General features: G+C 35.3%; 2 protein-coding genes across 21 annotated transcripts in view; one reads left to right on the top strand and one right to left on the bottom strand.

Annotated features, from left to right (window-relative positions):
- Positions 1 to 1,120: 1,120 nt before the first annotated feature.
- LOC103704903 (signal peptidase complex subunit 2-like) lies at positions 1,121 to 16,295 on the bottom strand. Of its 8 annotated transcripts, none has more exons than XM_008788404.5 (6): positions 16,102 to 16,293; positions 15,835 to 15,986; positions 15,644 to 15,725; positions 8,312 to 8,454; positions 7,435 to 7,573; positions 1,121 to 1,325 (listed from the first exon to the last, which is right to left on the bottom strand). In XM_008788404.5, the coding sequence occupies exons 1-5, from the start codon at positions 16,192 to 16,194 to the stop codon at positions 7,468 to 7,470; spliced, it is 576 nt and encodes a 191-aa protein (XP_008786626.1). In that variant the 5' UTR covers positions 16,195 to 16,293; the 3' UTR covers positions 1,121 to 1,325; positions 7,435 to 7,467. The 8 variants fall into 8 exon arrangements, with proteins under 8 accessions (XP_008786626.1, XP_008786629.1, XP_088577511.1 ...); XM_008788407.5 differs by having other exon boundaries at positions 7,435 to 7,561; positions 16,102 to 16,290; XM_088721385.2 differs by lacking the exon at positions 1,121 to 1,325 and adding an exon at positions 1,903 to 2,072.
- An 8,785-nt stretch (positions 16,296 to 25,080) lies between these two features.
- The window catches only part of LOC103704902 (uncharacterized), a 34,858-nt gene continuing 32,767 nt past the window's right edge, over positions 25,081 to 27,171 (top strand). For 5 of the 13 annotated variants that reach the window (XR_003385233.3, XR_015986872.1, XM_088721389.1 and 2 more), the window contains exon 1: positions 25,115 to 25,239. The gene's annotated coding sequence lies outside the window, so the exon portion shown is untranslated. Of the gene's footprint in view, positions 25,240 to 27,171 lie in introns of all 13 variants that reach the window. The other 8 variants (XR_015986873.1, XR_015986871.1, XM_088721388.1 and 5 more) reach the window with 3 other exon arrangements.

Here is a 27,171-nt window from a genome sequence, read left to right on the forward strand (position 1 = left end):
CATTACAAAGGACTGGAAGCAGCATAACAGGACATATGACAGCTAAAAGCTTGGCGTACCCTATGGCTGCATCTTTCTGCAAGACTTGTTCCTACTTTGGACGTAGGATTAACCATAAGATTCAGTGGACCTCAGCAATTCCCTTTCTTCTATGGTGGAGGACCGATAGATATGACAACGAGAGTTTGCGCAAGTTAGATACCAAAGGATCCAAACTTTGGAAAAGATGCAGAGCATGCACAAGAAGTTCAGAAAGAACTCACCTGATTAAACTTAGAAAGAAAAAAAAAGACAATAAAAGTAAATAATGTAAAAGAGGATGTTGTGATAACCTGTGTTTCTTGGGCTGGTTGGCTGGCCCGAAGAGGGCTGGGCCTTTGTACGTAAGAGGACTTCGATCTCTAATTTCATCGGAATCCAGGGCTCTTAGGACAATCCAAGTTTATCTAGAACTCTAGGATTCCCTCTATTTAAGATTCTCCACCTTCCCCATTTAAGAGGACTATGAAATTGTGTGGCTGTCGGTCAGTGGGTCGGCTAGAATCTAGGCCGAGATTGGTGTGGATCATCCCTTGCCCCTCATGGTCATTCTTCCTTATGTTTTCCAGTGCCATATCTGAAGGCCGCCCATGGCCGCCATCCCTGGAGCTGGGCATTCTTAGCCGTTGTCACACTTGATATGAGAAGAAAGGGACAGCGGGCTCTCTCATATTTTGGAAAAGAAGAAGAGAGCTCTCTCTCTCTTCTCCCTTCTCTCTCTCTCTCTCTCTACTTTCTCTTCTCTCTCTTTTAGTATTCAAATTCTATTTCAATTTCAATTCTAATTTTAGTCACAAACCAAACACATGACCATTTCGATTCTGATTTCAATCCATTCTAATTTTGATTCTGATTCCGGTCGCGAACCAAATGCATCCTAAATTTAGAATACATCTTTATTTGGGGGAAATAAAATGAATTATGTATTTTGTCATTGTACTTCCATGTTTCTCTCCATTTTTCTTTTCTTTCTTTTGTCATTATTTCCTAAATTGTAACTCAATGTTATTCTCTTTGTTGTTCAATATCTTCGATTTTGCATATTACATATGATACGACTCCAATGGATATGCAAGGTCAGTAGATTTAAACTAAAACTCCCATTATTGAAAAAATAAAAATATAATAATCATTTAGAGACAAAGTAAAATAATCCCACAATCAATAGATATAAAAGTTGTTCAACTACAAATTTCAAATATTTAATTAGTATCGGAGATGCTCTAACGATTCCATCTTGCACCAATAATTTCAAACCATAGTTGAGTACTAAGCATTCTATGGCTCTGAAAAGAAAGATAAAAAAGTATAGCATGAGTTAACAACTCAGTAAAAAATCAGTACTTGAATTTTTATTTTCACTATTTAACAAGCCATGATAATATTTAACAACCAAACTAATAATTCCATGCGATAGTCATTCGAAATAAATAATTAATACCATTTGACAATATTTTAACAGGTATTGAGTTCAACAAACATACTGAGGGTATAATAAGCAATTTAAGTTATTTTTCAACATTTGACTAGGCACGATCACGTTTCCTACCCAAGATGGGATAATAAATGACGCCATGCTCTAGCTCATACGAGATAATGCACAGTATCATGTTCTTGCCCATAATAGGAAGAATCATAATATCAGTTATTAAACTATAAATTAATAAGTTATTTATATAATTATAATATATATATATATATATTAATTTATATATAATTGATTTATAAAATTATTTATTTAATTTTATATTAATTTATATAATCACAAATTATAAAGATTATATATTTAAATATTGTCCTACTTCTTTAGCATAAAAATTGTTATAAATTGATAATAATAATATCGTTTATCAAAAGATAGTCTAGTAAAAATATTATATAAATATTATTTATTCTTTTTTTTTAGAGAATCATTTCCATCCAACTTTCTTTGTTTCACAAGCACATAGGAGAATGGATAGAAGACCTATCCATCCTCTCCTCCAATTCATCCTTAGCACCAAACAGAGGGTAGGAGTTGAATCATCAGTAACCTGACAAGTTCAAGAGGAAGAATTATAACTACAATAAATTTAAAGAAAAGAAATTGGCTGCATCTTAAACTCCTAGCTCATGTCCTCTTTGCTTTGAGATTGTGGCTGTCGGTCGGTAGGCCGGCCAGAATCATCACAACAGTTTTGCAATTCACAACAGTTTTGAAATTCACATCCCTGCAGTTCTTTTTCCAGATAAATAGTTAAGCTCATGTAGGCTATGAAGGCAACTTGCTGGCAAGCAAGAGAATTTGAAATACACAAAACAAATGCGTAATGATGTTTGCTCAAATGAGAGATTGTAATGACAAGATAGTTCTAGAGGTAGGAACTCAAAGAGTGTCCAAAGGCAACAGATGCTCAAACAAAAAACATCATATTATTTCTTCTCCTGATTAGACAAAAGAAAAGGCAGCTGAGAACTATGCAACAAAAGAAAAGAACAAACTTGTAAGCAAAACAACATTAAAACAAGGTCAAGGCTACCTAGAAATAATTTTGTAAAGTTATGAAGTTCGCACAAAAGGGAGATTGTGCAGGATTGAGTATTCTGGAGTCCACAATTTTGGAAAACGATACCTAACAAGGTTGAAATCAAAAGAAGGTTGGATAACAGAGATAGAAACCAAAAGTATCCTTGCAGTTTGTCCCCAAAAAAAGTTGAAATAAGTGATATCAAGTTGAGCAGGAAGGATTTTGACTGATAAGGATATTCTAGAACTAAATTCATTGACTAATATCAACTAAAAAAATAAGAAGATACTCCACATGAGATTATTAACCTTGCTAAAATTAACTTTGTTGCTAATCCTAAAGTTGTTTCTGCTGTAGCTAATTGATGGCTAGCAAGAGAAGTTGGCAGAGAGCATATTAAATACATGAAGAAGGATCTTCAATTGGCAATTCTCAAAGACAAACAATTTACTGCTGCCCTTTCAAAATTTTCTTAGTTAAGGATGTGTGTGCTACTATACACTTTCATTGCTTTAGGGAGTATCCTACAAGAGATTAGTCATACCTTTCCAAGCTTGATACCAAGAAGTACCATTGCTGAAACCGTTCGAAAATATAGTGCTACTTATTCTTGCAATTTATCAAGAAGATTATTTCAAAAATAGTAGGCTAACAGCACACTGCTAGATAATGAAAGGGTTTCAGAAAATAAGGCTTGTTTTGTCATAGATATAGCCTATTGGCCGGGCCCATCAATGAAATAGGCCCAAGAGAAGAAAAAAAAGGTGAAATTAATTCCCGACCCTCCCAATGACTACAGTGTAATAAAAAATCCCTGTTGACCCAAACAGAGCTTTCCGGTCCAAGATGAGAGAGAATCTTAATTACCGGTCCTTAACAGAGGTTTTTTTTTTAATTCCAAAGATGCCCTTTCGTTGCCGTTAAGGTTCAAAACTTGTGAAAACGGTTGGGAAATGTTCTGCAAACAGGGCTTTTGGTTCCGCTCCCTCTTTTCTGTTTCATGTAGCTGAAAAAATAGAAATAGAACCTTATCTATTGGCAGAGAGTTGGGGAGAGTTTCTCCATTGATAGTGTGGCCAAAAAGAGTTAGACTGTTATAAGTGAACCAAAGAAGAAACAGAGAAGAAACTTTTTGTTTCCTGTTGCAGAAAATTCAGATTGCTTGGTTTTTTTTCTAGAGAGTCCCTTTTGATACCTTATATGTTGGCAGAGAGCCGGTGAGAGTTTCTCTATTGAGAACGAGGCCAAAGAGAGTTAGATGTTATAGGTGAACCAAAGAAGAAACAGAGAGTTTCTTCTCTGTGAGTTGCTGAAAATTCAGATTGCTGAGAATTTCTTCTCCATGAGTTACCGAAAATTCAGATTGCTCCTTATTTATTTGCAGAGAGTCCCTTTCGATCTTTAGTGGCAATGGTTTGATTGCAGAAGAGTAAAAGAGGTTGAAATTCTATTCAGATTTTCCATAATCCACTGAGATATCCCTCTGTTCTTCTCTGTTTCCCTATTGTGATTAAACAAAAATCCAATTTTAGTTGGATTATCTTCTTGTGTGTCTGCCATTGCTCATATCCTATTTGGAAAACTTCTTCTGTGTCTTTCATTGCTGATATCCTATACGGAAAATAGTTCATGTGGCAGCATTTCCTTCGCTTCATTGTTGAAATAGCATCAAAATTTCGATCAGTTCATCCCTCTCTCCTTTTTCCATTGTCATGGCTTCAAAGAACAAAAGTAGCCCTGTTTTCATGGCTATTTGTTCTTATGGTAGCGGAGCTCTTATTATTTCCATCTCCGAAGACACAAATCTCGATCAAAGTTACAAGAAAATAGTGAAAAGGTGGAGACATCTATCTGATACCATGGTAGAAGTTAAATATTATATTTCAAACAAGTCTAGATGTTTATTACGCTCCTAGGCAATAAAGATGTTCGGAATATGCATCAAATACACGTCAACTTAAATGTGCCGGTGATTGAGATGGTTGTTAGTCATATTCCATGCTTGACCGAAGCAGCTGATGTGGTAATTGATATGAGGTAATGCACAAGATAATTGCATCTGTTTCTATTTTGGCATCCTTAGTTTAAATCTTTATTGTATTGCATATTTCAATTGTTAGTTTGTGCATGTTAAGCACAAATTTACTAGTTAGTATGCTGAATTTTTGTTTAACTTATTGTAGGGAAAGTGGCCCATCCCAAAATGTTGAGTTTAGTTGCAGATCCAGAAATTTTTCAAAGGGTAGCTCAAGTAATTTGGGTCGAGTTGTTGAAGAAACAAGAGCTGCGATCGAAGAGCAACCTAGTCAAAAAAATTCTTTGGATGCTTGGAAACCCTCTATAGAGGGCATTGGTCAAGAGTTCAATGATGTGAAAACTCTTTGCAAATTATAGAGATTTTGTGTTTATGAAGAACGATCGTCAACGAGTGACCGTAAAATGTGCATACGAAGAATGTGAATGGCGTATCCATGCTTCCCAACTTGAGAATCAAAAAAGATTCGCAGCTAAAAAAATGAACAATCAGCATACATGTGGCGGAGGGTTGCAAGTCCGGTCGCATCCTAAAGCTTCAAAATGTTGGGTGTCAAATATTGTTAAAGATAAACTTCAAGATATGCCGTTATATAGGCCAACTGATATCGTAAAGGATATTCGTCGAGAATATGGATATGCAACCTTCACAAGACAATCATTCAAATGTTAATTTTATAATAACTCAGATTCTACTAAGAAAGCTGAAGGATTCGAGCTCAAAGAAAACTAAGAAAGGAGATGTTTGATTAGTTGCTTCTATTCTTAAATGTTTTTGCGAATTTTAGGAGTATTCTTGATTGTATATATGGAACTGGTTTGTTATTACTTCCAATGAAAATAAGTATACTCGCTTCAATGGCATATGACTTCTTTCAGCTTTTGACTTGGCTAATTGGAGCCCAAAAGTAATGTACTCAGTTTAAAAGTCGATATATGAATGGCCTTAGATGGTTTTGTTTTGGTAACTTCAATCGAGTTTGATTTGTATTTGAATTTACAATCACATAATGACTAATACAAAAAGTAGAAAGATTAGGGTCAATAGGTTTCAAATTATTAAAGCATAACAGATAAGCTTGCAAGGATTGTTTAAAAATTCAAAAAATTAGAGAAGACTAATGTTTAAGAACCATATGTAGGAAGATGCTATTATAGTATCATCACTCTTTACTTAAGTTTTACGTATATATAATATATTCATATGAGTTGAGTTTAGTTGCGTATATATAATTTAAAAATATATATTACAAATATTTATTGAGTTGAGTTTTTAAAGTTCTACCAATTTTTAATAGTTACAAACTTCTTTATATTGTGATAATTTTTAATAGTTATAATATATTTTTATATTAAAATTACCATAACTTTTTTATACCATGGTAATTCTTAATAGTATATTTTTAATAGTCCATAATTAACTAGTAAAAATAGCTATTAAGAATATCACAATGATTTAAGGGCATTTTTTGGTAAAAAAATTACCACAATTTCCAACATGTGGAAAAGTGGCTTTTCTATATTCCATATATATTTTTCTTTTCTATGAAATATGGAAAACTTATTTTTATGGGAAAACTACTTTCCCATCTTTCTCCTTTAAAACTTCCAACCAAATACGTGGCATTTTTTTATTTTTTTATTGACCACACTTTCCCCTTTCGCTCCCTATGAATCAAACAAGTCCATAATGCTAGTCTAAGACCCCGTTTGGTAGAACTTTTGGTGGATCAAAAAGGCTTTCTAACCCTCCAAAAATACTTTTGAATGAAATAGAGGTGTTTGGTAAAAAAATCAAAAAATTATTTTAGCTTTGCTAGAAAGCTAATACTTCTTCTTCAGAGAAGCTCCAAAATAAAGTTTTTTCGGAAAAGCACTTTTAACATACGTCAGAAAACTGTTTTGATTTATAATTTTTTTCTTTTTAGACCAAAATACCCATGATAAAATATTATAATTACAAAAAATATCCCTTCATATTACAGAAATATGCAAGAATCCCAACAAAAAAATAAAAAACCTAAAAATTAGTTCCTAAAAATATTATATTGATAAAATATTAATATATAATGATCATAATTATAATATTTTATACTTTTATTATTGTATTATGCTATAACTATAATACTATATTACATTATATTATAATACATTGATATGTTATGTTATGTAATATCAAATTATGTTATATTATTATGCTATAATATACAATATTATATTACTATATTATAATAATATTATATTATATTACATTACAATAATATTATACGATATTATATATTTATGTATTAATATATATTATATTTTATTATAAACTATTGTATAATACTATGTAATATCCTTTATGGTCATTTTATCATACCAAAAGTACTTTCTTAGTTTGTTTTTTTTTTTGTTAAAGCAGGTAATTCATATAATACGTGTACGAATACACCCAATAAAATTAGAAAACAGAATATCGTGGAGCTTCCGAGGCAGCTCCCCATCCTCAGCCCATAAGGTGCTACTGGCATGGCTGGCCACCCAATCCGCAGTACCGTTAGCTTCTCTAAATACTTTCTTAGTTTGTTTACCAAATGCATATTAAAGTTTCACCAAGCAACAAATAGCATTTTATAAAAGCTCTACTTCAAAAAGCTCTACTTTCGAGAGCTCTACTGCCAACAACTCTACCAAACGAAGCCTAAATGATTAGATATCAAAAAGGATCACCAAAAAAATCCATAATTTTCATGTGCCAATAAAATGATGATTAGGCTACATCATGTTCTTTTTAAATATAATATTTTTTTCAGATCAGGAATGGATATTTTTATGAAACTGACAGCAGAGAGAGTACTTTTCTGAGACCAACCTCCATCTTTCCATCAAGGCAGGAAATCCACAGTCATTTGTTCTTTCGTTCTCCATTATAATCATCGATCAGTCTCTCAACGTCCTTCCAGAACAAACCTTCCACAAGGACCCCATCTTTGGTGAACCTGACAAGAAAACTAGTGAGTGAAAGCATCAGAGATAACAGTGGCAGAGAAAGTTGCAATAGAAAGCAATAATATGAATCCTTTTGAGGAAGAATGCTTAGCCACTATTAAATGGACACACTCAATTGTTGGGTACATACAACTACTCTTGAAAACTAGGAATCGCAATGGATGTAAGGGCTGAAGTAAGAACAAAACAATCAATGATAGTAGAAATATCTGCAAATCCAAACCAATATAACTAGCCAGAAACTTGTTGGTCATGGTTAAGATATCAATGATGCAGCATATCAATGCAAATTCATAGAATCATTCTAAGTATAATTCAAAGAAAGAGAACATTTAAGTAAGTGGAGGCTAAACAAGTAAGGCAATAGAGGCTTGCCATCCGTAAGATTTTCTTATTAACACTAAAAGGTGAAGAAGACCAACAATGCAGGCAATCCAATAGGAACGACTCGCCAATATTAGTCCTAATTATCACATAATGGAAATCTCATCACTCCTTTTCATGTTTATGAGAAATATACAAAAGCCACTATAAACCTCTTGAAGGATCATTTATTAAACACTTCCTCATGAAAAATGAATTCCAACATGGTTGTTGTTCCTCATTTTCTTGTGGTTCAGATAAATGTTCTACTAATCCTTTTTTTTCAGCCATGGGCAATGAAAAACATCAGAATTCAATACATTGCAAGAGAAGCAGCAAAACCTTTGCTGAAAAGCAAAACAATAGCAAGAACAAACCATTTTGTCACACTCTTAGTCAGGTGGACTGTTTTATTAGCAGAAATGGACTTTGGGTCTGCGCTAGCAATTGTAAGAGTATACAAGTCAGAGAACCTTGGCAGCTTGGAAGACACAATCAGCCCAGTGCTATTGAAGGATCCCTGTGTGCCACAAAAACATGGCCAGATTTCAGAAATTACCTAAAAAGCAGCAAATAGCCTGGAAATTAAAGGACAAGCTCAAAAATCAATAAATATTATCAGTGACAGAATTTGTTAACAAGCACCCACATACAAGAAAATGGGATTTTGGTTCTGGATCATCTAATACAATAATCATGAATGCACACAAAACCCATAAAGACACTCATAAAAAATAATCCTAGCTCATATTTCCAGGATAACCTGATAATAAATCTTTAATAGAAATTCAAATCAAAAAAGCTTGGTATACTAACAAGCACGCAAGTGCCACAAATATTTTTTATGTGCTCATTAACTGATGGGAAAACATGTTATACCATAGTATTCAAGGTTGCCTAAGCATGCCTTTTTGGGTAAAAAAGAGTATGGGGGATGCTGGCAGGTCGAAGTACTAACATCAGTCAAGAATAGGTTACATGAGTATAAAGATGGATAAGTCAGATCTGATGACCATGAACAAAGTAGTAGCAAATATAACATGATTTAGGTGTTTTTGAAACTCAATAAACAAATCGAGCTCATATACAGTGCGAGAAACACAAGGCAAATAGTCTTGAAGTTCATTTTGAAAAATCTAATAATAAAAGAGTTTATGATCTCTTTTCATAAAGCAGCAAACATTATTAATTAATGATGTTTGCTCAAATGAAATACACAAAATAAATATGTAATGATGTTTGCTCAAATGAGAGATTGTAATGACAAGATAGCTCGAGAGGGAGGAACTCAAGAGTGTCCAAAGGCAACAGATGCTCAAACAAAAAACATCATACAATTTCTTCTCCTGATTAGACAAAAGAAAAGGCAGCTGAGATCTATGCAACAAAAGAAAAGAACAAACTTGTAAGCAAAACAACATTAAAACAAGCTCAATGCTACCTAGAAATAATTTTGTGAAGTAATGAAGTTTACACAAAAGGGAGATTGTGCAGGATTAAGTATTCTGGAGTCCACAACTTTGGAAAACGATACCTAACAAGGTTGAAATCAAAAGATGGTTGGATAACAGTGATAGAAACCAAAAGTATTCTTGCAGTTTGTCCCCAGAAAAAGTTGAAATAAGTGATATCAAGTTGAGCAGGAAAAATTTTGACTGATAAAAATATTCTAGAACTAAATTCATTGACTAATATCAACTAAAAAATAAGAAGATACTCCACATGAGATTATTAACCTTGCTAAAAGTAACTTTGTTGCTAATCCTGAAGTTGTTTCTGCTGTATTTAATCGATGGCTAGCAAGACTTGGGGGAGAGACTATTAAATACATGAAGAAGGATCTTCCATTGGCAATTCTCAAAGACAAACAATTTACTGCTGCCCTTTCAAAATTTTTCTTAGTTAAGGATGTGCATGCCACTATACACTTTCTTCACTTTAGGGAGTATCCTACAAGAGATTAGTCATACCTTTCCAAGCTTTATACCAAGAGGTACCATTGCTGAAACTGTTCCAAAATACAGTGCTACTTATTCTTGCAATTTACCAAGAAGATTATTTCAAAAATAGTAGGCTAACAGCATGCTGCTCGATACTGAAAATGGTCAACCTCTGTAGAACGCAGAAGGGTTTCAGAAAATAAGGCTTGTTTTGTCATAGATATATAAAACCCTACAAGTCACTAATAGATAATGCAAAATTCTAAACTGAAAAGGTTCAGTCTCAATGCATTTGGACAAGGTTTTGGATCAAAGAAAACATCGAGACCCCTTAGTTCTTCATTTACCCCAATTAATTTTATCAAATAAAATACAGACCTCTAGCAAGGATGTCTCATAAAGCTATTTTTATCAGCTTTAATTATTGTGAGTTTTCAATAAAAATGCAACCAGTTTTCTAAGAGACATCAAGATAACAAAGAATAAACTGAATAAGAAATCTCGCACAGATAATGTTGCAGTCTTTACAGATGGAACTGAAATATTAATTAAAAATGTTGGAGGTGATCCTAGAGCATTGCAAATCTATCTAGACTCAAACTTGGAAGGAAAAATATCAATAGGTTTTTCCAATATGGGAACAACTGATTCCATAATATAAACATCTTTCTATTTACTTTATCTATTATTCAGATCAAAAATCCTTGAAGTTCCTTAAAGACTGATGATGATCAGTACACGTGATTGTAGAAGTCATCTATTGCTTTCTGGCAGATTCCAACTTCTAAGAATCTTCCTTTGTATCACATGGGTTATTATGATATGAGTGCTTCAAACTGCTTAGAGCTATTTGTAAGGCTCTTAAATGAAATTTAGGTCCAGCCTGACCCACACAGCAAATTTGGTTGAGTAAACCAGGTTAGCAGTTTAAGGCATGTTAAAAGAATTGTTAATTATCAAGCTACTCGAGGTCCTAGTGGTTTAAAATTCATTTTCATAAGTTCTAATGGAATAAAAAAAAATATTTATATGTTAATTTTTTCCTTAGAGAAAATTGGGAGAGGAGTTAGAGAATAGTATATAGTATATCACAGGGACACATGTATATATCAAAGATGTGTAGACAGGATGAGGAGAGGAAAGAGAAAGACAGAGAAGAAGAGAAGAGAGAACTGATGAACAAAGGCACACTTGCTAGAATTGCAGGCCTTGCAACCTCTAATCATGATGATTCGATGTTTTCAAAGGCAGTTGTAGTATGCTAGTGGTCATGCAACCACGTAGCATTGGACAAAATACAAATGCCTAGGCAAATAAAAAGTTTCTAAGATATCAAAAGTTAAGCTTGAAAATCCTCTATACATAATGAGAAAGCCAAAGAATCAAGCTTATATTCTGGACTCTAAGGCCTTTCAGTGATCTTTTAGATTTTATTACTTTATTAGGTTCTAGAATTTTATTGCTATATCAGAGTCCGGATACTTCAGTATGCAGAGTCACTATTACAATTCCCTATTTGAACACATGCTGAACACTAGTTAAAAATAAGCAAAGAAATCAAGGTGATGATAAGCAAATTAAAGAAAAGATTTCTATATTTATTTGAGAACTTATTGAAATGTGCAAGATATGTTAGCTAGTAAAACTAGATAATCTGCTAAAAGTTATATGATAAATATCGATTATCCAATAAAAACATACACAACAATTCAAGTTTGTGAAACACGATGCAAGATGCACTGCCAAATAATGTGTGGTCAATGTAAGTTAGGAAGAAACAACTAATCAAGAATTTGTGAAACTTATACTGGTAGATAACTAAGGTGTTTGGGCACCCTTCTAATATGCCAACCTGTCCAAAAGAAAGTCCAAATCCTGCTCAGGCTTGACAAGGTTGAGTTTAGGCCATCTAGGCACAAGTCCAAACCCAACAGTCTATTACCAACAGACTTGTATTGGTTGGCACGAATGAAGCTAAATCCCTATCTTTAGTTTGAATTCAACTAGAAACCAAAGTGCAAGTCAACTAGTTGGCTACATATTGTTGTGCTTTGTTAGCTTGCGCTCTCACAGCATCAAGTAAATAAGAGGTTACCATTATGGAAATTAAATCATAAGGTGTTAGCAGTTTCTTATTCGTAGAAAATATATACATATATTATGACCAGAGGAAAGATAAAGTTTCTCCATCAAATATTTTGGGGACAAGCAAATGGTATCCCTTTCGTCAATCTCCAAACAAGAAGCAACAAAAGAAAAAGAACATGAGCAAATGCTAGACTGGAAAACAATGAAACAATTCGAAGAACATAACTTTTCTTACTTAGATCAGACAAAATATAAATTGAAAATTTCGAGTCTGAAGCTTAAGGAGATGTTCTGCGGCCCTCTGTCAATCTACCCTAGGGCAGTTGGCTGCAATATGGCCGCTGGACAGCCACAAAACAGGTGTAAGCTAAAGCATGGGAGAGAACGAACAGAGAAGGGAGAGGCTTTGCAGAGTGCAGTTTCTTGAATTCTTCTCATCAATGTTTTTGCAGAGCCCCAGACTCCAACTCATTCCAACTCTCAGACTCTCAAGTTGCGAGCGCATACAACTATGACTTCCGATCGCACAACACAGGAGGCACAATAACCATGAGTTAATACGTACTTCCCTCACTAAAATGAGCTGCCATAAATTCCTCCATAGCAATTTATTTAGACAGCCATGAAGTTCAAATATGCTTGCAAGTAAATTATGAGCCAACAAGTTTTTTGCAGAATAGTTCGTGTGGTCTGTGATCTATGTATAATTCATGAATTTTTCAAAAGATTACCACATAATGTGACCATGAATTGTTTAGACCATTTACAGTTAAAGTTAACCAATTTTTTCCAAATAAATTCCAGTGAACATATCGCAAGCCTTGTCAGCATCAGGTCATCGTTACAAAAAAAGTCCTCGAGTAAGCATGAATGTTGGTCAGCAGAGGGCAGGTAGGGAAGTTATCGCAGCGGTCACAAACTGCACTCACACAAGCATAAGACCAAGGACTGGAAAAGGTCTGAATAAAGGCAGAGAAAGCAGGGACTGAACTAGGGATAAAATGGATTCCACATTTATAGGGTAGTAATTGCAGAGATTGGTAACAGATAAGGAGATTAGTAAGAGAAGAACATGGTTTGAAGTTTCATCTATTTCCTTGAAATAAAAACATAACAGCTTCAGTCACAAATTATCTGAAAATGTGGTTGGTTGCAGAGTTTCAATAAAACTAATTTATATGGCCAAATAAATTTATCTTCTCCTAAGCCTCATATGTAACAGGATATTGCATCAATAAATCCTAAAATTAAATAATAAGAATAGCAATAGTAATAATAATAAAACAACGACAACAACCATAAAGAAAAAATTATTGAAATGGGTATCCAGCAGTGCTTTCTCTTTCCAACAAATTACCTTACTCTGAACCTATTTGTTCTATTGTAGACAAAGAAGTCACCTAACAACACTGCACTGCAAACATAAAGCATCTTGGAAGTAGCTCCAACCAAAGTAAATAAAAATGTGCCCTACAGATCAACGATTCCTTTACTCACAAATAGAAAAGAAGCTTATAACCAATAATGACAATAGATACTCTCAATCTCATGGAGAAGAACTTAATAGTACTTGAAAACTAGATACTAGCTAACTCATTTATTATGTTTTGAAATATTCTTAGTTAGGATTTAATACACCTCTTAGTGAACATGCCTAACTAGTCACGTAGAAAATTTCATAAAGCATCCCTTTGTAAGATGAAGCATTTCCATTTCTTTTAATTCTCCATTACTAGATATTGACACGCATAAACGGCTGCCATCAAAGACAAAGAAATAATTTGCAATGGGATGGACAGGTTCAATAAAAGAGAGAAGAAATCATGTAATGTACATGAGAGAAAGCATGCACAGTTGTGATTAACGAGAGGAAAGAGAATTCGTGAGTTGTGTTAGATGTTTCAAATGTTTAAGAGAGGAGCTAGAGTTGGTTGAGGTTCTAGTTTCCAAAGAGAGACTAATTTTCAGCATTTTTATCTTAGGAGAGTGGTATTTTTAACTCTCACTAGACACATGTTTTCCCCCTCTCCTTGTTGGCTTCAGACTCTAGAGCACTATGCGTAAGGCTAGCCTCCAACATTTTCCATTATATACAGTAAAGGATATAGTATACGAAGTAGAAGATATTTCTTTATCACGGAATGCTATTCAGCATGTTTTACAAGACAATGAATTAAAGAAGACAACGTGAAGAACCATTATCCCAAAAAGAGGAAATTAAGGCAAATGCTCAGAAAGGAAAGGAAACATGATGTCAAATGAGAGACTTAGTTCATCCTTATAAATTTGGGATATGTTGAGAGCATCAAAATATTTTTGCTGACTTAGGCCCTAGTTTGATGGCGGAAGAATCCTCTATCCATGGGCTTCTACTGATCAATGGGAGATGCCCTCTAGAGAAACAAAAGAAGGGAGGAGGATAGAGGAAACCACAACCCCGAATCACAATTCACAAGTTCCTTTGGGATAGAGGAAATCACACTGGAAGTGGACCTCAGGATCCTGAAAAATCAGGAATGAAGATAAGCGAGCTAGCTCACTCCCTCTCTTTTTCCCTAAGTCTCTGGAGAGGGAGCTCCTACCCATCACAAGTTATCCAAGGACAGAAACTTCATTCATCCAATCAGGGCCTTGATGTTCTTAAGATGTTTAAGTCACCAATATCCATTGCTCATAGCAACATCTACTTTTGTTTGCACATAAATAGTGGGAATGAGAGCAGAGTTACTATGGATGCAAGTGCAACAATAAAAGATTTTCACTTAGAAGTGTTCATAAGTTATGTATAAATTGAACCAAATGGATGAGCAGACTTATATAACAGAATATTTCTAACATCAGTTTTAGATTAACCACATGGCTTTCTTTCAAAAGAACACTACTGTAATAAACAATAAAAGGCACTCAATTATCTACAAGATGTCTACAAAATTTCTCAGTTGCACATGCAAGTTTACATTATTAGCAAATTTATAGACACAAATAGCTCAACAGGAAACACAATTCAATTCAAGAATATTATGCAGAATAAGGATTGCATCCACAAACAGAAGCACGAGAAAGGTTTTGGTATGCCAAGTTCAGAGAAAGGTTCTGGTATTCCAAGTTCAGCTCAATAATATCTATTCAATCCAAGTTTTTTAGAGTTTGCCCCATCAATGTCAGCATTTTAATTGCAGTGCTATAGACCATGACAGTCATCCCAACAGTCTCCTAAGGTGATTGGAAACTTGGTCTAGCTTCCATAACTTGTATCAAACTAATTATCGAGCAGAAGTTGCAGAGTTCGGCAGCAAAAGGATCTTGCATGGACATTAAAACTCAATAGCGTCGGAATCCAAAATGAGTGATCGATTATATGACATGATGCAATAATTATGTTACTTTCATTAAAACACCCAGAAAAAACGTACATTTTGAAATGAAGATAAAACACAACCAATGACAAAAATTAATTACAGGAAGAATACAAGTACGACTGCACATTAGACCCCTTCATCCAGTTTAGTCCCATCAAACAACATATTAAAAAGAAACAATTTGATATATTAACTATTTTGCAATTATAATTACAGGATGAAATTGTACGCTAAAATCTATCACATACAGTGCAAGAGATCATACATCCAAGGTAACAAATATTATAAATTCATTATACATATCAAGATCGAAGAAACTCACAGGAGGGGGATAAGTGAAAAGGATAGCATTCTTCTCCTTCGTGTAGCTGATGAACTGCAACAGCCCATTGAAAACTACATACTTGCCCGAGTCAAAGACCAAGTAATCCCCGGAACAAAATCCCTAATTATTTCAAATAAAATAACAGAAATTCCAGATTTTGAAATTAAAAACCATCAAAGAAAGGATATAATCCGATACAGGCGACGAGGAGATCCCTATTCTCCGGGAACTTCTTACGGTAGAACTGGGCGAGGAGGGCGATGGCGATAATGATGAATCCGATTAGCAATCTCAAGTTGCTGAGCCTCACGTTCTCCACGTACCCACGGCTCTTGACGACCTGAAACGAGGGCCAGCACCGCCTCCTCAGAAACCCTAGAGATCGCCGGAGGTGAAGAGAGCTAAGAGAATCCTAGCGATCGAGAAGCGGGGGAGGGAAGAGGGATGGATATTACCTCGGTGACGGATTCGTCGAGGAGGTGTTTGATGGAATGGGGATCCAAGAGGTTCGCCTTCTTAGGGTTCTTCTCAGGGCCGCCGGTTGCCATTTCTTCTTCTTCACCTCTTGTTTAGGGTTGTTCGCGGTCTCCGGGGTTTTCCTCTTCTATGGTTTGGTTTTCTGTGTCCAAGGTAGCCCGTGCACTCGCGCTGCCGTATTTCCATTAAGTTCAGGGGTTTTTTTGAAAATAAAAAGAAAGTTAATGTTTGAAACTCTATTTAGTTAAAAACAATGCAAGTATTTAACAGAATAGCAAGGTTCGCAGCATAGTTAAAAACAATGTCCCTGCCCCTTGAGAAAGGGCGCCGGGTTTTTGATAGAAAAGGATGATGCCCTGTTTCGCTTATTTTGACCGATCGACTTCTATTTCTTATTGATTTTGACTGTTCTCACTACCGGCGCTCATCATCGGGATTTATCACCGATCCCTCATGGTGGCTGAAAGCTATGGTCGGAGCTCCAACCACCGGGATGCATTAGATCCATTGTTTAAGATATTAAAATTTTTGTTTTTGATGGTTTTGGCTCTGCCGCCTGCCACTCATCGTTGACTGCTTGTTGGTCGGTCGTGGCTCTCTGACTCCGGACACCACCCACAGCGACCATCTTCCTTCCTCTTCCTTAGGTAGAAAGAGAAAAACTTTCTCTCTCTCTCTTCCGTTCTTTCGCTCTCTACTGAATTTTCTCTCTCTACTCTTTCTAGATATGATGATCTAGTAAGATACTCTTCTCGGTGATTTTGGATTAACCCTAGTAAAAGATCCCAATCCATGATCATCGGGTGGCGCACTAGTCTCACCTTGGCCTTTTTTCGGACACTATTACAATTGGTCATCCTTGACCTCTATTGAACCACCATACCCATAGTTTGAGCATGATCATATGAATTCTACTTTGATCGGACTGACCGAGATGTCAAGCACTTCTCTTTATTCAGCACTACGAGGGTATTGGGACTTAAAATGTTTATTCTTAAATTAATTATGATTAAATTTTAATAAAATAATAATGTGATTTTGGATATTAGGTACTAAAGGAAGATTTCATGATTAGTTGGATTGTCTGCTCGTTGTTCATGCAAGATAAGTAATAATTTACCTTTTCTTAATTTTTTATTTATATAATATTATTTTTATATTAAATAAATTGTTAATCGACTTATGTGATTTATGAATTTTATGAAATAGTATTTTGAATAAAAAAATAGATATGTAATTCGAAGTAATATTTTCTAAACTATTGTTATATTGATTGGATTATGATATATATATTATTTTGTAAAAAAACCTTTGGCATGCATCAATTTAAACTCTCAATCTAATTATGTTTTAGACCCTGTAAATTGGAGGATATGTATTGCCACTTTGATTATTGTTGAGCTTATTGATTATGTTTCTAGCCGTGCCATAAGGTATAAATATAGTATTATGGCTCACTCTGTGGGATATAAGTACGGTATTCTGGCCCACTCCATAGGGTACAAGGGCAGTTCTATTTCTGGCCTAACCATGGAGTATAAGTGTGGTAATAGTTAAAGGTTATTAAGTTGAATGTGATTTGTTTCGAATTGGATTTATAATTAAGTATACAAATATTATAAAGATATGGATTTTAATAAATTTACCTTTTGAAACGGAATTGATTATGCCTTTATACTAATTCATTGTAATTTGTATTTATATTTTATGTTATTACATAAATTGTCTAGTTAAGACATTCATTACTTAATGGGTTGTCTAGTTCGTTATACGATTTCTTACTATTTTTACGGATACGAAAAACTGGTTCAATATGGGAGAAAAACTGGGAGGACTTCAACATTGGAATAGTAGCCCATCCGAGTTTGGTCCGCTGCATGGCGGAAATATTCCGTCCGGAGCAAGTTAGAGGGCAGTCCACATAAAGATCAAGGTTCGTGCTTGGAGTACATGTGTAAATGTGAATCTCAAAGGGTCTCGTGTACTGCATTAATCGGTTCAACGGCGCATTTGGTCCGCTAGGATTTCGCGCAGGTGTGTCTCCTACTCTCGCATCCGAGTCAATGTCTCAAAACCGCGTGAAGATTCGTGTGCGGGTATGATGAGGCCCGCTCTTGGAGAAGATTTACATCCCCATTATAAATTGAACAGGATGGGTTGGGTTTTGGTCCACATCCGGAGTTTGGATTTTTTAGGTAGAACCGCTCATAAGTTTAGCAATATTGAGCACGAGTACGGTAAATATTAAAGGTCTAACGCGCGGGAACTCTTGACTCTGTGAATGTAATATCACATTGTAAATTGATAAAATCCTAAAGTGTCAATTGATCCGGTGTTTCAATAATGGAAAAGGGCAACTTTACATTGGATTGAGATTGGCAATTGATACGACCTAGATAGGATGTTCACCAAAATCGTAACTGCTAGCTCGGCCGATCAATGGCTGAGCAACACATTGCGTGCTCAAACAATTCTCGGGCAAACTTCAAAGCGTATAGGGTGGATGATTACTGTTCGGTGCAATCTTAAAGCAGCTGATAAGAAAAGTTTTAACTGATCATCCGGAGTTCTTGCAACCAGATTGTGATGAACTCTCGCTATTCTCTTTATATAAATCATGCTAGAAGACCTTAGGTATCGAATCTTGCACCTCGCTTACAACATGTAGCGTATCCTTCAGCTCTTTTTTTTTATGAAATCGTTTGCACCAAAGCTTTACTTAACTTAAGCATCAAAGGTCTCTACTGAATCAATTCAGTTCCAGTAGCCCCCTGATTCTATTTATGCTCCTAGGTCAGATCTCATACTGTATAAGGCTGCAAATGGGTCGGATCGACCTATGACTCGATCGGTTTAGACTTGATTCGATCCATTTTTAAAGATCTGTTGGGTTGGATCAATGTCTCAAATTGGACTCATTCTATTTTTCGGCTCGAGTGTAAATTTATTGAATCTCAACTCGATCCGATCTGTTGTTTTTTTTGATTAATTTCAGTTTATTTATCCAACAATCCAATCCGGCTCGATTTGGATTTAGATTACCTATTTTGGGCCTGCAGGTCTCAACAGGATGTGTAACATGTGTTTTACCATCTCTTTGAGGAGCAAAGCGGTGGGGAGCAACTAGCAAGGGGGATTGGCGGGTTGGGAGCATGGAATTGATTGGTGTGATGGCGAGTGCAGATGGATGGAATGGAGTGATGGCCTGGTCCTGCAAACAATGGACACGGCTTCCAATGGAGGAAGAAAGTGGGGTCTCCTTATAATTTGCTTCCCTTCCCTCTCCCTTTAAGCCTGCCCTCTCTAGAAAAGGAGGGGCCTGCACTTGGTACGTGCGTATATTAGGATTGGATTTGTGAGCCCTCAGTTTGTGCATCTAATTAGAAACGGTGTGCATGAGTGCAGCCGGGTCACGTGCATGGAGTGCAGATATTACGCTTGGGAGATGTTTCAGGCAGGCTAACTAGGTATGAGGTATGTTCTTTATTATAAAAAAAAAATCTAGCATCCAAAAAATACCTATTTTGGAGGTTATTAACTTGTACATCAAGTGGATAAAAAAATAAGTGATGGGACATATAAATTTAAAAACAATATCATTCATAATAATCTGTATATTTGATTCTTCATTATTTCACTAGATAGTCAATTACCATCTTAAGAGATCTAAATTAATCAACTATTCTTTTTGTTATTTCAATATCTATATCATCGCATAGATATATCATCTATCTATCTTTGTTACTATTGAGACCGATAAACGATTAATAGGCGGATATCAACCATCAATGTGTTTAGCAGGTCAACAAACGGGTATGCAACATATGTAGGATGGCTTTTCTTTTCAGGAAATGAGGGATGGTTCTGATTATAGCATCAAGGCCCCTCCTCATAGAATAAATGAATTTGCTTTACCATTGAATTAGTAAGAAAGGATGTTTGACAAGAAAATGACATTATGCAATGTAAGCGTGAGAACCCGCCCAAAATGGGTTGTTTTGAGCTGTAGTTCTGAATTGTGATAAATGTTATTGGTACAGATTCGGCCAATAATATATGTGGATTAGGAGACGTTGCAGCACGGGTATATATGAACTAACTATGAGCTGATTGTAATATTTGTGATTGGATTTGAATGAATTTGGATCCTTAGCTTAGTGAAGATGTTAGGGCTTAAATGAAAGATATGTGAGGACTTGTGCAAGCGTGTGTTTAGTTCAATATTGATTATTTTCTGAATAAATTTTAAGTATTTATATAGGATCAAGAACTTGAATAATACTTTTTTGGCTAGCTATTTTGGGTGAGGTCTTGGGTCGCTGTAAGCTATATTTATATGCTAAGAAAATTAAACATTCAGAAAAATATTGGAGATCATTATCAAATCACCTTCTAATTCTCCAATCTGATGTGAAAGTTTGTCTCTCAGTGATTGGCTGAGAGGCAGGGGGCCGACTGACAGCCCTTACCCTCCTGTGTATGATGCCGATTACGAACTTACTGTATCAGCTCAGTTCTCAGTGAACTGAGCCGTGATACAAATGATTGGTAACTGTAACTCTTTTTTTTTTTAAAAAGAAAATATATCTCTCTCAAATTGCTGTGCTTAATGGATGAACATAAATTTCACATAGTAAAAGCTACATTTAGATGGTGTTGGATACATGTAATAAGCATGATGTTTTGCTGCAATGCATTAGTGATCAAGACCAATTTAAATTGGTTTTGGATGTGCTTAAGTAAATTGACCCCTGATAGATTAACATTATGTATCCTTTTTGTGAAGATGAGACATACCATCGTAATCCAATTTATTAAAATATCATTTTTTTTGCATTTTCAGAATGTATGCATCTAAATTAATGTATGTAAATGTATAACTACAAGTGCATAATAAATCATTTTTGTACATTTTCTCATGATATAATTCTATTTTTATTATAAAACAGATAGATTATACAGTTCTAGCATGAATACAATAAAAAAAAAAAAATATAAGATGATGTAAAAGAGGAAAAATAGTCTCACAGCTATCTCATAAGACATTATGAAAATGTCGAGGAGGCAATCTAATCAGCTGCCGTATTTATTTTTTTTGTGTATATGAATGATCCAACTAGTTATCTACGGCACTTTTAATGTGCAAACCTAAAATTAGCTTGTATGATAAGTGAACCATAAAGCCATCCTCTGCACTTCTTCATGAATGAAGCCCATGTCCCATCCAAGTTCTCTGCTATTGTATTCTAAGTATATCATCATGACTCATAACATCAAGTACTACATCACCTTTTATTTAAAATATTATTTTTATTTTAATGTTTCAATGGAGGACGATAACCTACAAACCTAATTTGAAACTAACTCGAAACATAGATTTGAATATAAAAAATAGATCCAATAAACTATCGGTTAAATTTAGGCTCTAAATTAAACCTAAAGTCTCTCAGGTCGAGTTTGTGTTTAAAATCTCAACCTAATTACACACATATATGCATACATGAACATATAAACAGGTATACACTTGTCTCTTGAATAGATAATCTTTTTTTAAACATAATTTTTATATTTTTCTACCCTTATTCGTGAGATAGTTTTTGAGAGCAATAAATAATTTCAAAAAAGGCCAAAAGTGTACTAAAATAATTTATTGAAAAACTTGATTTCTACCAAAAATCCAACCATGTAACCCAACACTTAGAGGTCCAATAATGGGAATGAGTATAGAACTTCACTAAATTTAGGATATGCATACGGTCAAAGCTGACCCAAGCAAGCCAAGCCCCCTCCCTGTGGCATTGTTCTTATAAAAATAAAAAAATTAGTTTATCACGCCACATCCCGAGACCGAGACTGGCGAAGCGTTGCATGCGGCTTGCCTATTCCGCATGCAAACCTCGTGTATTATACCAAACCCCAACTACCCCCAGGAATAACGCTCTCATCCGGGAATAGGGTGGTGCTAGGATAACTATATATTAATTCAGCACCAGCAGTGGGCCACCCCCAAAAAGCATTACTAGTTATTATTATTATTATTTTTGGGCAAAGTAGGTGTTTTGTACGTCATGACTACGAATATACCTCCTAAAATGAGTAAACAACAAGCCTCAGGGTGCCCAGAGCAACTCTCCCTCTCCCACCTATAAGATACATTCTGAGTAGTTAGTCGCATATGCTGTTACCCAATTTGCCATTCCGTTGGCCTTTTAACATACATACTTAACCTGGAAGGTCACTCAATCTCTGATCATTATCCAAATATCTCGAAGTAAGGAGTGTACCCTCCACCACCGCATAGGCCTCTTGGATCTAGTTGATCATAGTGGACGAGTCATCCTTCTATATAATTAAGCTAGCCTGAAGCACTTATTACGCATGACATAAGCAGGTCTAAGTAGTCCTCAGTTCTAAAAATCTAGGTGCTAAAAATTTGGTGGTCACTAACAACCACCACCTTAGTGCTTGGGTTCCTTAGGACAAATCTAGTATCTTTCCTTATGCTTTTATTCAAAATGAAATAGTCAAAACTGATTTTCAAAAAACTCAAAGATGAAGGCTCAAAGATAAAAAAACACCTTTATGAGGCGCTCCATGAGTTATATGAGCAGCCAAAGTCCAAAATTCTCCCCTGCTATCAATTCATCTTCAAAACTTATTCCGGCAGTGACCCACACTGTTCTACTCTCCTTTTGTTCTTTTTCGGAACATGGGAATAAGCCGACAACCGGTCATGAGTGCGGCCAGACGTGGAGCCCGATGGCGGTGGGCTCGAGAACGGACGGTGGATGGTGGAGCCCGCCACGTCCCGTCCATCTCCCCCATGATCGCGCGCGAACATACGGTCGCTTTGTACCAAAAAAAAAAAAAAACATACGGTCGCCGGGCGGAGCAGGGAGTGAAAGGTGGGCTGATTTCTATTCTGCCGATTCTTCCACTGACGTCGCCCATTCCGTCCTCTGCCTCTCCCTCGTTTGGTGTGGCGGCCCTAACGGCCGTCTGTCGCCGTTTTCCAGCGTTCCTTATGAGACCACGGCCACGTTGGCCCTCTAAAACTCGTTACATTCGGCTGTCGTCAAAGAATGACATAAAATATTTTATTATTTTAATATACCTGGCTATCGTCACCACTAGGTGGTCCTTCCTGCATGCATGCAACCCACGTTATGGTATCACAACAATGCCTCTTTAGATCCCGCTGCCCTGTAGGAAAGAATAATATCGCAAACTAAGTGTGGCCAAATTAATGCAGGCAGGGCCATGGGGTGGCATGCCAAATTTATTTGTCTGCCAAAGGGCAGGCCAAGAAATCTCTAATTTAATACTGTTTTTTAAGTTAATTTATTTGAAAGGCATTGTGTTAGAGAAAAGAAAGTAATAATGCTCGCCCTAAAAAAAAAAAAAATGTTTGGGGTTTTAGGATGATATCTTCAAACATCAGCAAAGTTAAAATAGTAAAATATTGTTTTATACTTTTTCCAATATTTTTCTTTCGAACATTTAGCATTTCTGATTGGTCACATCAATTGCTAAAAAAAATATCTTAAATATATTTTTTGAGATAAATGAAAAAAAGACCTACTCGCATCATAATTAACTATATGCTAAATGGAAAGATATGATTATACGTGCAAACCTTGGTTCATAAAACATAAATATATTCTAAATATAACTTTGCTGTTTTAAGAAATTAACTACTAAAGACTACTACCATAAGAACTCATTATTGCAACTAGGAAGTAGGAACCTATTTATGGTTATAGATTGCATGGCTCCAGAAACATCAAAGAAGCTGCTCAACGTAAATTATGAGAGCAGTACTACAGGCCGGTGATGGTACTAAAAAGCTCAATTCCATCTAAACAAGAGATTTGGTGTAATCTATGGCGGGGCTATAGCATAAAAGCACCGATCTCTTCATCACATGTAATAATGAAGGATTTTTTTAATCCCAATATTAGGCTTTAAACCATTTTTTTAGTTAAAAGGCACTTTTATATATGCTACGCCAACACAAACTAAGTGAATGAAAGCATGAGCTGTACGTGCATTGATCATGCTTTATAAGATGGTTATAAATTAAGAAGTAATTTAAATTCACTCGATGAATATCTTATGATGCATGTTGGCAATTTGGCATCCACCATGAAAGTGCCAAATAAAATATGATACCCTTTATGTTACTCCTCATCCAAAACATGCTCGATCTCTCATAAACCCCCTCAATATTTTAAAAATATGAATCAAACTTGCCACAATACTCTAGTCTTAAATATTTCTCAACTTATCTGTAATAGTAAAAGAATAATAATACCCATTTTCCACATGAACAGTCCTCTTACCACGAAGAATTGAATCAATTCATAGATTTGTTACCAATTAAATCATATGTGTGAGCTTGATAAACTTTTCATATATATATATATATATATTACATTTGTTCTTGAGCATTTATCAAAGTTTATCCTAAGTTTTACTAATATTTTTAAAATCACAATAAGAGAAAATTTAGTCAAAATTGAGATTAGGCTGGGATTTAAACCCGGCTCGCTACGGTCGTATATCTGACAACTTGCTGGTACTTTTAAAAGTCCATCGCAAGTCACAGGGTGAATCATAACCGTTCCACATAGCCCGTATGATGTGCCGGTCAGATGCTTCAGTGGTAGAAGACAGCGAGCGGGGTACGCGAACTCGTCACCTTTATGTAGTTCATTAACAATATTTTTTTATTAATTACAATAAAATATTAATTAACTACTCAATAAATTGCTTAAAAATGGAGATCGAATTGCAGGGACGGAAGCAATGCAAATGAAAATAATTTACGTGGGTCCCACTGCAAATTATACTCGTGTCAGCATTTAAATGGCTGCGTATAATCCCTTTCTAAATCCCCCCCTGTAGCATGGATAATTGGGAAGGATTTGCTTCACATAAATCGATTTTTTTTTTTTTTGGGGTACAAATCAATATTTTTTATACGCCGGTATAATAAATATATACTGCCGTTTCTTTTTTCTTGTCTCTCTTTCTCTTGGCCGGAGATATCGAGAGAGTCCTAAAAGGGAAAACATTGGCGGCTGCCGCACTCTTCCATCCTCGATTTCAAGCAGGTGATCGATTTTGATCGCTTTGTTTACGTTTTCTATTCTAGGACTCTGTTTTACCCCTTTGTTTCTGCTTTTTTCGGTTAATTTTTGGGATGTTTGGTGAAATATGATCGGGAGGCTGAGGCCCAGCTCCTGTCGAATCGAAAACCTCGCGTATTTTTTGGAAATTTTCACTTTTATCGAGTTTTCTAAGTGCTTTCTTTCTTTGAATGATGTGGGATTCTTCGGAAAAATATGGGGTGTTTACTCGACGGGAATCCTTAATTCTGTTTCTTAGCTTGTTGATCATTGCTGAAGTGATGACGAATCTGTGGAAAAAGGGAACTTTTTTGACGTTCTTGGACGCCCATTTCGTGCTAGGGAAGTTGTGCATAAAGAAATGGTCCGCATGGAGTAGTATGGGGACTCTTCTCATGACCAATAGGAGTATAGGACATATTTGATGTATAAAGAAGGAGTTGTGTTGAATTTATCTCAATAAAGTCATTGAAAAATTTAAACCAGGCTTCTGATTCTGATGCCTGTAAGGTTGTTGTTGTTACTTTGATTATGAAAAGAACTAAAGTGATATCTTTTGTGTGCTTGATAGAAATTCTTGAAATTTCTATAGTGTCAGTCTCTCCTTTGTACTATTGCAATAGCTTGTAAATTTTATCTGGCTTTTCACATTCGAGGAATTAGAGAGATGGCCAATATGAGAATGTGTCGCAACCAAGCTTAAAATGTTCATATTTCTGTTGAAAGATGGTTGTTGATGATATCTGATTATTGGAAAAGATTGATATTTTATTATCATGGGCCAATGGATACTCATTGATTGAAATAGTGGTGCAAAGATGAGAGACAATTGGTCCAGACAATCAAACATGAGGTTCCAGATATAATTGATGAGAAGCAATTGCTGCGGTCAGGAATGATTTGATTTTGTGAGCTCATTTAGTTTCTCCTCCTATGACAGATTATTAAAGACACTTGAATTGTTTTCACTGCTTACTCTCTCCACAGACACAAACATATATTCTTTATGGAGTTTTTTGTTCTTTTTTTTTAAAATAATTGGTGAAGCCTTTAAATTTTATCCAGTATCTGTTTAGTTGTTTTACAATTAGTGCTGCCATGATATTTTATCCAGTATTTGTTTTATTCGCAAAAGAATATTCTAGTGAAAATCATGAGGTATGGTTGCATTCTGTATATGTGATCTGTCAATTCTATTGGCCTACCTTCTTTTAGTTTCTGCCAGTGGCAAGAATGATCACAACATTATCTCTCAAAACTAGTAATATATTTGTATCATCATCTGAAATGTAACTGCCCATGATCAATGTTGTTGAAGTTCTTATGCCATCTTATTTATGTCCTCATAGGCAATGTCTCGTTTTTTGTGCCTTTGATATTTTATGAGCTAGAGAACATTTTCTTTCCAAGGAACAACTGATGAATTGAGGTGGTCATTTTAGGCCAGTGTCACAATAAGGATTTTGCACTCGTCAAATATTTCTCATATCAGCGCTGCAAAATAATATAATACTCAAAAGTAACCTATTAGTTGTCGGCTTGGGATCTCCGTGAGCTTCAGCTAGATTGCTTTCCATAAATTTCATTCTTTAACTACTACAGATTTATTTAACAAAACGAAAAAGGGTAGTGCACCATTTTCTGTTGCCTATATTTAATAATTTTCTCCAGATTTTAGTATTGCATAGATAATAATGAGCTTGTTGCCCTGCACAATGCTTTCCAGAATCCAAACTTTTCTCCTGAAAGACAATAAAAGCATTGTAAGCACTCATTTTAGACAAATAAATGCTTTCTTATCTCATTATCGTGAATCCTCAGTATTTCTGTCATTTCATTTGGCCGCAAGTCATAAATTTTTATTTTATTTTATTTTCTTTCTTTATGAGTTAGTTTCCTGTGAAGTAATGTCATGAC

The sequence above is a fragment of the Phoenix dactylifera genome, chromosome 5 (assembly GCF_051530095.1).
Source record: "Phoenix dactylifera cultivar Ajwa chromosome 5, Ajwa_hap1_PhDact_Kaust_v1.1, whole genome shotgun sequence".
NCBI classification, from domain to species: Eukaryota; Viridiplantae; Streptophyta; class Magnoliopsida; order Arecales; family Arecaceae; genus Phoenix; species Phoenix dactylifera.

What these genes read in the sequence shown, in the direction of transcription:
- LOC103704903 (XM_008788404.5), bottom strand. Translation starts at nt 16,194, where the DNA reads ATGGCAACCGGCGGCCCTGAGAAGAACCCTAAGAAGGCGAACCTCTTG. An exon ending in TCGACGAATCCGTCACCGAG is followed by an intron (nt 15,987 to 16,101) that starts GTAATATCCATC and finishes CCCTCGTTTCAG; the next exon opens with GTCGTCAAGAGCCGTGGGTA. An exon ending in ACTAAGAGTGTGACAAAATG is followed by an intron (nt 7,574 to 8,311) that starts GTTTGTTCTTGC and finishes TTCACTCACTAG; the next exon opens with TTTTCTTGTCAGGTTCACCA.